The sequence below is a fragment of the Rhinopithecus roxellana genome, chromosome 12 (assembly GCF_007565055.1).
Source record: "Rhinopithecus roxellana isolate Shanxi Qingling chromosome 12, ASM756505v1, whole genome shotgun sequence".
NCBI classification, from domain to species: Eukaryota; Metazoa; Chordata; class Mammalia; order Primates; family Cercopithecidae; genus Rhinopithecus; species Rhinopithecus roxellana.
In genome coordinates this window covers 120,771,995-120,783,533 of record NC_044560.1, presented here as the reverse complement: position 1 = coordinate 120,783,533, position 11,539 = coordinate 120,771,995, and the positions used below count along the sequence as shown (strand labels likewise).

The 11,539-nt window shown below is 45.8% G+C and overlaps 1 protein-coding gene across 2 annotated transcripts; it reads right to left on the bottom strand.

The window, feature by feature from the left end:
- Positions 1-3,113: 3,113 nt before the first annotated feature.
- On the bottom strand, positions 3,114-11,113 carry ZNF551 (zinc finger protein 551). Of its 2 annotated transcripts, XM_010386987.2 has the most exons (3): positions 10,854-11,113; positions 7,819-7,942; positions 3,114-6,728 (listed from the first exon to the last, which is right to left on the bottom strand). In XM_010386987.2, the coding sequence occupies exons 1-3, from the start codon at positions 10,884-10,886 to the stop codon at positions 4,924-4,926; spliced, it is 1,962 nt and encodes a 653-aa protein (XP_010385289.1). In that variant the 5' UTR covers positions 10,887-11,113; the 3' UTR covers positions 3,114-4,923. The 2 variants fall into 2 exon arrangements, with proteins under 2 accessions (XP_010385289.1, XP_030798133.1); XM_030942273.1 differs by lacking the exon at positions 7,819-7,942 and having other exon boundaries at positions 10,854-11,108.
- Positions 11,114-11,539: the final 426 nt, after the last annotated feature.

Sequence of the window (11,539 nt, the reverse complement as noted above, 5' to 3'; positions counted from 1 at the left end):
CCGTGCCCGGCCAATAAGTAGTTTTAATAAAATGCTTACACTAAGTAGGCACTCAGTGAATGCTTAATGAAACCAAAAGTATTGCTATAAATATATCTATGTGTATATAGTTCTAACCTTATAACCACGACCTATCTAAAATCACCAAATAAGGATAGACTAAAAATCAAAAAGAATATTGACTATAACACAAGCATTTACATCATGGAAATTGGCAAAGACTACAAACCTAGTTTTAATTTAATACATTATTGAATGCTTAGACTTAAGAAAGTGACAGAGAACATGTTAATGCAGATTAAAAATAAAAAATGTATGGGAAATACAGGCATTATATTGTGCACAAAAAATTGAGGAAAAGGCCAAGTGCAGTGGCTCATGCTCTGTAATCTCAGCACTTTAGGTCGCAGAGGTGGGAAAAATGCTTAAGGCCAGGGATTAAAAGATTAGCATGGGAGACCTTTCTACACCCATTCACATACATACACACACACACACACACACACACACACGCAAATTCTGGAACAAGTGGTGAGGAATTTTTAAGAGAAAATTAAAAATTAGGGCCAGGCACGGGTGGTTCGCACCTGTAACCCCAGCACTTTGGGAGGCCGAGGTGTTTGCCCGACCAGCGTGGAAAAACCCTGTCTGTACTAAAAATACAAAAATGGGTTGTGTGTGGTGGTGCACACCTGTAGTCCCAGCTACCTGGGAGCCTGAGGCATGAGAATTATTTGAACCTGGGAGGCAGAGGGTGCTGTGAGCCGAGATTGTGACACTGTACTCCAGCCTGGGCAACAGAGCAACACTGTCTCAAAATAAATAAAAATCAATAAACAATAATTTTAAAAAATGGAGGGCCGGGCATGGTGGCTCACATCTGTAGTCCCAGCTCTTTAGGAGACCAATGCAGGAAGATCTCTTGAGTCCAGGAGTTCAACACTAGCCTGGGCAATATGGCAAAACTCCATCTCTACAAAAATAAAAAATTAGCCAGGCAGTTAGCCATGTGCCTGTAGTCCCAGCTACTTGAGAGGCTGAGGCAGCAGGATCCCTTGAGCCTGGGATGTCCAAGCTGCAGTGAGCCGTGATGGCACCACTGCACTCTGCCTAGGCAGCAGAGTGACACCCTGTCTCCAAAAAAAAAAAAAAGAAAAGAAAAAGAGAGGAAAAAAAAAAATCCTCTAATAGAAAAAGAATTAACACAGCAAAGAAACTATACCATAGAAGAATGAGTGAGGAAAATTCCAACATGTCTTTGCTACTAAAGACAGTTACTCTGCACTTTAATGCACAAAATTAAAAATATTTATATATATATATATATTTTTTTTGAGACGGAGTCTCGCTCTGTCACCCAAGCTGGAGTGCACTGGCCAGATCTCAGCTCACTGCAAGCTCCGCCTCCCGGGTTCACGCCATTCTTCTGCCTCAGCCTCCCGAGTAGCTGGGACTACAGGCGCCCGCCACCTCGCCCGGCTAGTTTTTTGTATTTTTAGTAGAGACGGGGTTTCACCATGTTAGCCAGGATGGTCTCGATCTCCTGACCTTGTGATCCGCCCGCCTCGGCCTCCCAAAGTGCTGGGATTACAGGCTTGAGCCACCGCGCCCGGCAATATTTATATTTTTAAAAAATATAAATAAACTGGGCTGGGCATGATGGCTCACACCTGTAATCCCAGCACTTTGGGAGGTTGATGCGAGTGGATCACGAGGTCAGAGTTCGAGACTAGCCTGACCAAGATAGTGAAACCCCGTCTCTACTAAAAATACAGAAAATAGCTGGGCATAATGGCACGCGCCTGTAATCCTAGCTACTCAGGAGGCTGAGACAGGAGAATCGCTTGAACCTGGGAGGCGGAAGTTGCAGTGAGCTGAGATCATGCCACTGTACTCCAGCCTGGGCGACAGACAGAGCAAGACTCTGTCTCAAAATACATAAATAAATAAAAAATAAATAAACAAACAAACAAACTCATCTAAAAAAAGTAGGGAAAACATATGAACAGATATTTTACCAAAGAAGTTACACAGGTGGCAAACAAAAACATTAAAAAATGCTCAATATCATAAAGTTTTAGGGAAATGCAATGAAAACCACAGTGAGATGCCACTATTCATATACTGAAAAAGCTAAAATAAAAAAGATTAGCCACATGAAGCACTGGCAGGGATGTAAAGGAACTGGGACTCTCATACACTCTTGGTGAGACTACAATAGGAAACATCCATTTAGATCAAATTTGTCATTTCTTAAAACGTTAAACGGGGGGAGGGATTGCATTGGGGAGTTATACATGATAGAAATGATGAATTGATGGGTGCTGACGAGTTGATGGGTGCAGCACACCAACATGGCACAAATATACATATGTAACAAACCTGCACGTTATGCACATGTACCCTAGAACTTAAAGTATAATAAATATAAATAAATAAATAAATAAATAAATAAATAAATAAAAATAAAACATTTTATTTAGGTGGCCACACACACACACACACACACACAAAAAAAAGTTAAACATTCACCTACATTGTAACTAAGACATTACAGTTTGAGTTATTAACACAAGGAAAATAAAACACATATCCATATAAAGAACTGAATTCAAGTATTTACAGCAGCTTTATTCGTAATATACAAAAATCTATAAATAATATAAATGCCCCTAAACACATCGATAAACAGTGACTTATCCACAGAACAGCATGATACTCAGCACTACAAAGATTCATCATTTTTGAATCTCAAAATAATTATAAAGCATGAAAACCAGTCAGAAAAAAAGTATATATATATATATATGTATATATATATATGTATGTGTGTGTGTGTGTATCTCCGTAAAAATTCCATAAAATGCAAACTAATTTACTGTAAAGGAAATCAGTTGACTCTGAAGAGCTGGAGAAGGGAGAAAGATTATAAAAGGATATAAGGTAAATATATGGGTGATACATAAATTCATTTTTATGGTTATGATGATGGTTTCATGGCTTTACCAAACTGTACACTTTGGCTATGTGTACCTTGTTGCATGTCAGTTATACAAATTAGACCCTCATAAAGCTTTAAAAAGTGGCTCAAAATTAAGAGCCTAGATGTTCCATTTTTTTTTTTTTTAAATCAGGTTGGCAACCTGATCCGGACTTCACCATCTCTCTCTCTCCTCATGTCCTGAGAGAGGCAACCTTGCCTCAGGGGCAGCAAATTGGCAAGCAATGAAGACTGTTGCCACCTGAATTAATAAGAATGTTGGCTGAGTCACAAAAGCCACATCCCTGGACTACAGAATGATCCTTCTCTCTATTCTTGTTCTCCTACCTGCGTAACAATGGCCTTGAGGTGAACAGCCCAGAGAGGATACAAGGAGCCACGAAACCTTTATAGACCTTTTTTTTTTTTGGAGACAGAGTCTCACTTTGTCGCCTGGGCTGGAGTGCAGTGGCGCAATCTCAGCTCACTGCAACTTCCGCCTTCTGGGTTCAAGCGATTCTCCTGCCTCAGCCTCCTGAGTGGCTGGGACTACAGGTGCATGCTGCCACGCCTGGCTAATTTTTTGTATTTTAGTAGAGATGGGGTTTCACCATGTTGCCCAGGCTGGTCCTGAACTCCTGAGCTCAGGCAATCCGCCCACCTTGGCCTCCCAAAGTGTTAGGATTAAGGCGTGAGCTACCGTACCTGGCCAGACTATTTTCTGATAATGATCTCAGTGACAGTAAACAGAAGATCCTGAGAATTTCTGTATGCACTGATCCCACACAACCATATTCACTGGAAAATTTGTAGATGGACTTTTAGAAGAGGCATTTCATCTAATTTACTGCAGTCTTCTCCACTCCCCATTTACCTGGAGTTTCTGTCCCAATTACAGTTGCTCCTGTAATTTTACCTCTACGCCTATAGTCTGACAACAAATGGCACAAGTCTACACTGACTTATACGTCACGGCACATGGCTCCTTTGCAGGACCTGGGAAATAGATTCCCCTCAACAGTGCTAGGAATTATGTGGATCTCTTGTGGACAACTGAACAAAATTCATGTTCACAGAAGCACTGGGGATTGTCACAACTGCCTCTTTTTCATGGTGACCTCTGACCTGACAAAAATGGCACCAGGCCACAATACAGGAACACAAAGCCTGGCAGTTTTTACTTTGAGGCCTTGGGCAGCAGGCCAATTAGACCAATACAGGACAAAGAGCTGTCTTCTGCCATCACATTGTCCCTTCTGAGCACAGAAAATTTGAGATCTCCACAAAATCTATTCACTCCTTCATGCTGACATCACTATTCTGCTTACAAGTCATTCTACGCAATGAATAGAACCCCCAAGATTAAAGGTGCATAAATTTTAAAACCTTTACAAAAAGATTATAAATCAGACCAATGTGCACCAAGCAGTTTCCAGGCTGGTGAATCAGAATCTGGAAAAATTCATTACAAGCATCATGTGAGACCAACGATGTTCCTAAAAAAGGTAATCCTTCTTAGAAAGCTGACAGCACAATTCAGATTCTCTGGACCACAACTGGATCAAGTCTATACTCTAAAGTCAGAGAAAAGACAAGAGGACCCCCTACATGCTTGGGCTATTAATAATTTCCCCAAGCAAATGGGAGAGTAGAGGTTTGCTTCTTTGAGCACTGTGGGGAGGTGATTCATGCGCATGGTGTGCACCTGCCAGGTGGTAGGGGTGAAACGGCTTCAGCCTCCGAAACTGGCAGTGACATAAATCAGGCTATAGGCCTGGGCAGATCAGAAATTACAATGAACCTCCTCAGAGCTTCCCACATACCTGAAACTTACGAAGATTACCCTACTGTGGATGCTCAAAGTTTAAATTTAGGAAGATGGCTACCACAGTCTCCTCCAGTGCTGTTATACTGAATAAAGAAATAGCGCATTCCCTTCACATTTAAGGCCTTTCTTCAGTGTGAACTCTCCGATGTCGAATGAGGTTAGATTTGCGGCTAAAGGATTTCCCACATTCACTGCATTCATAAGGCCTTTCTCCAGTGTGAACTCTTTGGTGCTGAATAAGGTCAGATTTGTGGGTAAAGGGTTTCCCACATTCCCTGCACTCATAAGGTCTTTCTCCAGTGTGACCTCTCTGGTGTTGAATGAGGCTAGAGCTCTGGCTAAAGGATTTCCCACATTCACTACATTCATAAGGCCTTTCTCCAGTGTGAACTCTCTGGTGTTGAATGAGGCTAGCGCTTTGGCTAAAAGCCTTTCCACATTCACTACATTCATAAGGCCTTTCTCCAGTATGAAGTCTCCGGTGCTGAATAAGGCCAGAGCGCTGTCTAAAAGATTTGCCACATTCATTGCACTCGTAAGGTCTTGTGCCAGTATGAATTCTCCGGTGTTGAATGAGGTCAGATTTGCGGGTAAAGGATTTTCCACATTCACTGCATTCATAAGGCCTTTCTCCAGTGTGAACTCTTTGGTGTTGAATCAGGATAAATTTGCGGCTAAAAGATTTCTCACATTCACTGCACTCATAAGGCCTATCACCAGTGTGAATGCTGCGGTGTCGAATCAGGTTAGAGAACTGTCTAAAGGATTTCCCACATTCACTGCATTCATAAGGTCTTTCTCCACTGTGAATTCTCTCGTGTTGAATGAGTTCCGATTTGCAGCTAAAAGATTTCCCACAATCACTGCACTGATAAGGCATTTCTCCAGTGTGAACTCTTCTATGTCGAATGAGATTGAAGATTTGTCTAAAGGATTTCCCACATTCACAGCACTGATAAGGCCTTTCTCCAGAGTGAACTCTCTGGTGTCGAAAAAGGCTAGAGCTTTGTCTAAAGGATTTCCCGCACTCACCACATTCATAAGGTCTTTCTCCAGTGTGAACTCTCTGATGTTCAATGAGGTTAGATTTGTAGCTAAAGGTTTTCTTACATTCACCACACTCATAACGCACTCCTCCAGTGTGACGTCTCTGGTGGTGAATGAATTCAGATTTATGGATAAAGGCTTTCTCACGATCACTGCATTCATAAGGCCTTTCTCTGGTGTGAATTATCTTGTGTAAGATTAGGTGGCACTTTTTGCTAAAGGATTCCTCACTTTCACTACACTCAAACGTCTTTTGTCCAGTGTGAATTTGCTGGTGCTGAACAAGTGTGTTCTTGCAGGTGAAGGCTTTCTCACATTTGCTACACTCATAAAGCCCTTCTTCAGAGCAGATACTCTGATGCTGAACAAGTGTGTGTTTGTGGCTTGAGGCTTTTCCGTATTCGCCCCACTTGTAATAACTTTTTGCATTGAAAAATGCCTGTATATGCTTGCTGCTGCTACTGTGTGGCTCCTCACCACTGGGAGTGGCTTGGTGTTGGAGTAGGTCCATGGAGGCTGGGAAGTCCTTCCCACAGGTGAAATAATTCAACACATGGAATCTGCAGCCTGTCACAAATGTAGCCTCATCCATATTCCCTTTCCAGGGCTCTTCTTCACTGTAATGCTTTTGATGCTGGTGAAGGTCAGCACTGAAGCAGAAGCCTCTCACGCTTGTGCCACCCAGGTATGACTTTTGCACAGGGGATGTGGTTTGGTGCTCAGCCTCAGGCAAAATGTCTTTCAAGACTGGGACACACATCTTAATCTCACTGAGAGATTTCTGGGGGGGTGTATCGCCCTTAGAAGTCCTGACCTGTGTAGATACACTCTGCTCAGAAGCTATCACCTCATTCTCCGTTCCATGGCAATAACCTGAAAGCAGAGAAATGCTGATGAAATTCATGCTGACTTCCATGGAAGGTGAAAGATGTATCACAAAAATGTGTGAGACACAAGAACTGAGTGCATGGAACTGTTCTGGGAACAACGGAACTGGGGAGGAATAGGCTGCTTTGAAGTACTGGGCTTTTGAAGATTATAGAGATGTCATCTCATCACGCAAAGGACACAAGGATGAGGTACAGCACAGGAGGAGGAGGGTCTCCAACTCACTCTCTGCCAAAGCCCTCAGCAGGACTTTGTCTGCTAGTGATGTATGTGCTATGCAGAAGACTGCTGTTGTCCAGTCCTAGGAAAATCCAATTGAAACTGGGTAGCTGGTGATCAAGGAGGACTACTTGAGGCTGTGTGCATACCTCACAACACAGTGAGTCAAGACTGAAGAACACTGAAAAGAAGTGAGCAGTGGAGAGGACAAGTGACACATTGAGACCAAGAGGGTGGAGGCAGCCAAACGCTGGAAGTGGCAGATGAAACGACAATTCGGCACAGTGTTGTATACGGAAGCAGAAGTAGAAACGAGGTATGGCCAGTGGCACTTGCACCAAAATGCTGCTGGACACAAAATGCTGCTGATATGATTCTAACACAACCATGATGTCATGCCCTTCCCCAGCTGCCACTCACTGGGGCCAGGCCTCCTCTGAGACCACCTTGCCTTCTTCACTCTGTGAAGCAACTAGGGTTCTCCCTGCAGCTCTCATTGTGCTACCACCTAACACATTAATGATGTAAGTCTTAAGGAAAGAGAGGATAAGGGAGTGACCAGCACTCACAAAAAACACTCAAAGGAGAGTCTTGTAAAAAGAGCTCCACAGTTCATATAAGTAGTAACTATGACAATACCTGCAATTTCTGATATAGGTGGACATACGGAAATGGCAGCTAGAGGAAAAGGGCAGAAACTGGGCCACAAGGTACCATGAATCTGTACACGGTCATCCTGACAGGGGGAAGACAAGAAAAATAAGATCCACTAGGCTGACAGTAAGACTCCTGAGACAGAGGTAACTCTCGGGGTCAAAAAGAAAAGCAGACACTGGGAGGGATGCTAGGACCTTACCCAGGGATGTTACATGTGCAAAGTTCTCCAGCATCACATCGCAGTACAGGAACCTCTGAGACTCATCAAGGAGCTCCCACTCTTCTTGGGAGAAATAAATGGCCACATCCTCAAAGGTCATACCCTGTCACAGCAGGAATAGTTCAATCCACGATCAGACCCGGAGTTCATTATCCTCTTGCCCCCAACATCCATCCCCGGGTCACCCTATTGCCCACCTCAGCGGAGATAACCAGCCACAGTGCCACCGATGCCTACTCTCTCCCCACAGTTTCACTGATACTGAGTCCTCGAATAGCAACAACAGGTGTGTGAACAGATAGATGCTATCTAAACTCTGGGCTTGGCAGGTAGGCTATACCTCTCACAAACACCAGTTAGAGAGAGAAGTGGCCATAGAGAGGGTGTGTGATCTGACGTTTGTCTTGTCAGGCAATACCTGTGAAGTCCCCAAGATTGATCTTCCAAGACACAACACAGGCTCACCCTTTACCCCTATGACTCCAGTTCATGGCCCTCAGTTTATTCTCTCTCTTCTCATGCACATCACTCTTTGAACCACACCTGTCTCACACAGCTGCATTCCTACATCCACAACCTCAAAGGTCACACAGCTTTTCCATGATCGGGACGGTTCATTCCATAATCAGTATCTCTCCTAGGAACCCAAATTCATCCCCTCTTCATCGATCCCCTGTTCATCCTTCTCTCCATCTTCTCATTTTAAAGAATACAACAGGGCCCAGTGACAATGATGCCCCCTCTCTCCTCATGGTCCCATTGGTCACTGTGTTCTCCCACAGCAACAACAGGCAGGTGGGCAACTATCTAAGCTCTGAGCCTGCCATGCAAGGAACCACAATCTCTTGTCTTCCAGGATAGTGGAAGTGCCCCTTGCATGCCAAGAGAGGGGGCATCAGTGTCACTGGGCCCTATTGTATTCTTTCAAATGAGAAGATGGAGAGAAGGATGTGGATCTCACCAAGGATCTCAGATAACCTGTGGATCTCAGATAACCAAGGCCTCTTCCACTTCTGGGCTGTGACTGCTGTCCCCCCACCAGTCACAGCCTTCCTCTCTACAACTACCACTAATTCAAGGTCCAAGCCCAGTAGCTCTTTACCCCCGGCCCAGTGAGTCCCACAGATGGCCAATTATGCTCCTAAGAGAATGTGACAGCCTGACTGAAATTTCCCAGATCCCACCAAGAGTTAATATAAAATCCTGGTGAGTCTGCAGAAAGGTGAATATGCACCAGTCCTAGCATCATCCTGTCTGTGTAACTCCTATGCCTCTACATCCGTCTCATGTCTACTCACCCCTGAGAAGCCTTGGCCACATGCTAGATCATAATCTCTCTCCGACCCTCCCCATGAACACTTCTGTCCAAGAGCTGTGTCGCAACACCTCACACAACCAGGGGCTCAGGCAGGAGACCAGTCCTTGACCTTCCCCTCCCCTTCCTGGGCAACTATTATTATCACTGTGAGCAGGCTTCCCCTCTACTAAATGTGATTCACAGCTCCATTCTGGCCCACAGATTGTCCACTACCTTTTGGAAAAGTCTCCATTCTGAATCTCTCCTCACTGTTCCCGACCTACGGTTCCAGCAGCCCATGAACCATTCTCTGAAAGCTCTCATAGTCTCAACAGGTCAAAAATAAAACTTCTGATATCTCAAATGAAAACTACTCCTACTATGGACTTCCCCATCTTAGTTGATGGAGTTTCCACCCTTCGAACTGGCAAAATTAAACCTTTGAGTCATCCCTGATTCCACTCATCCTCAAAATTAAAATTTCAGGCAGCCCTACTTATAAAATGAATCCAGAATCCAAGTGCTTCTCGCATCTTCACAGCCACCATATTGGCCCAGCTACTATCACATTCACCTGGACTATCCCAGTAGTCTCCTCCCAGGTCTTCCCCCCCAATCTTTCAGTCAGCTTCCCATGCTGCAGCCACAGGGAGCCTAATAAGACCTGAGCCAGATCACCTCCCTCCTCCACTCCAAACCTCCCACTGTTACAATTAAGTATTGAACAGACAACTCGTCTTCTCAGGGAACCCTTCCGAGTCTGACTTCTACCACACTGCTCCCTGTTCTCATGAGAAGAAAATAACTGTAGGTTCCTGAACCATCTCAGCCTCCTCTCCAAACCTTTGCATATACTGGTAACTATGCCTTGGACAACCTTCTACACTTCCTTTCCCCCAGCTGCCAACAGCTTCATATAAACTAACCTAGACTTAGGACTCTGGGCTCTGTATTTGCTCAAAGTCCCAGGGCCCAAGGCTAGAGGAGAGGTGGGAGAGCAGTCCAAGAACACCACTAGTTCAGAGACCATAATGGGTGAAGTGAGGACCAGTCACACACACACACCACTCACCAGTTAGGCTCCATAAGCCATTCTACAGTTATGGAACTCTATAGAAACATAAAAGCCACGAGAGTCAGGCAAAGACATACAGGTTCCACAGGCTCAGGTCGCCCAATGACCCTGACCCACTTTTGGAGCCAGGTGGCCTGGGCTGGCGGCACTATCTCCGCACCTCAGTCCTCAGTGCTGACTTTACCAGCTGCGTGAGCTTGGACAAGAACTCAGTCTTCCTATGCCTAACTACTATTTCCTATCTTCGGCCTGTTCTTCCCCTGAGCAACTTTTGGATAGCTTTAGGAAATCCTAGCCCGGTGTCCCTGTCTGTTCACAAATCTCGAAGGCTGCCAGTGTCCTCAGAACGGTCAAATTCCTCAGGTGCAACTCTGCCTCACTCTGTGTTCCTGCAGACCCGAGATGGACCCCAGGCTACTGAATCCCCCCCGGCTTAGTTACAGCTCCAAGTTCTGCATGCGTCAGTACCCTGCCCGTCACACTGCCGTACACACTGCGCGTCAGAAACGGGACCCACCCACGAGCGCCTTCTTGTCCAGGGCACTGGGGCCTGGGCTGCAGAGCTGTGAGCAGGCATCCCTCACTGGGCCTTAGGGCTTCTGGGGGGCAGGGCAGGCGAGACCCGGAGGACGCAGCACTCACCTGAGCCGGGTCCCTCAGCGCGACTGCCGCCATTGAGCTCCGTCGACTAGGCGGTGAGCGGCGGCCGACCGGGGCGGGCGTTCGAACACAGCAGTTCCTATCCCGAGCCTGGCACAGCTTACCCGAGGTGGCGTCGCAGAACCTCAGGCCCACCTTCGCGCCTTCGCTGTCCCGTCCCTCAGTCGCGACCCAAACTGCAGAGACTGGCGGAGCGGACAGACAGGAGAAACGCCAAAATGACCGCCACGAGGAGGAAGCCGGAAGTTCCGGCCTGCCGCTCTGCGCATGCACGGAGGTGCCCCTATCCTGGGCTGTCATTGGCTCAACTCCGCTGCCGTTTAGCCCTCTGCACTCTGGATAATGCAGTTGCCAAAACGCCACAGAGTTCTTCCGAGTGTGTCCACTGCTTTGACCTCTGCGAACGTGGATTCTGAGGTGCTGTGCCCGGTGCAGGGAAATGGAGACTTCGGCCTCCAGGGGAGAGGGAGGTATTTACCCCTTCTTAAAGGGGCTTTTCCCAGATTTCTGGGGAGTGTTTTCTGTAACTGATCACTTACGTGTTTAGAGACATTATTTTAGACTCCACGAAGATCAGCGTGTCCCTAGAGGCAAAAAATATTGTTTCAGGGGGTTGGGCGCGGTGACTCACGCCTGCAATCCCAGCACTTTAGAAGGCCGAGGAGGGC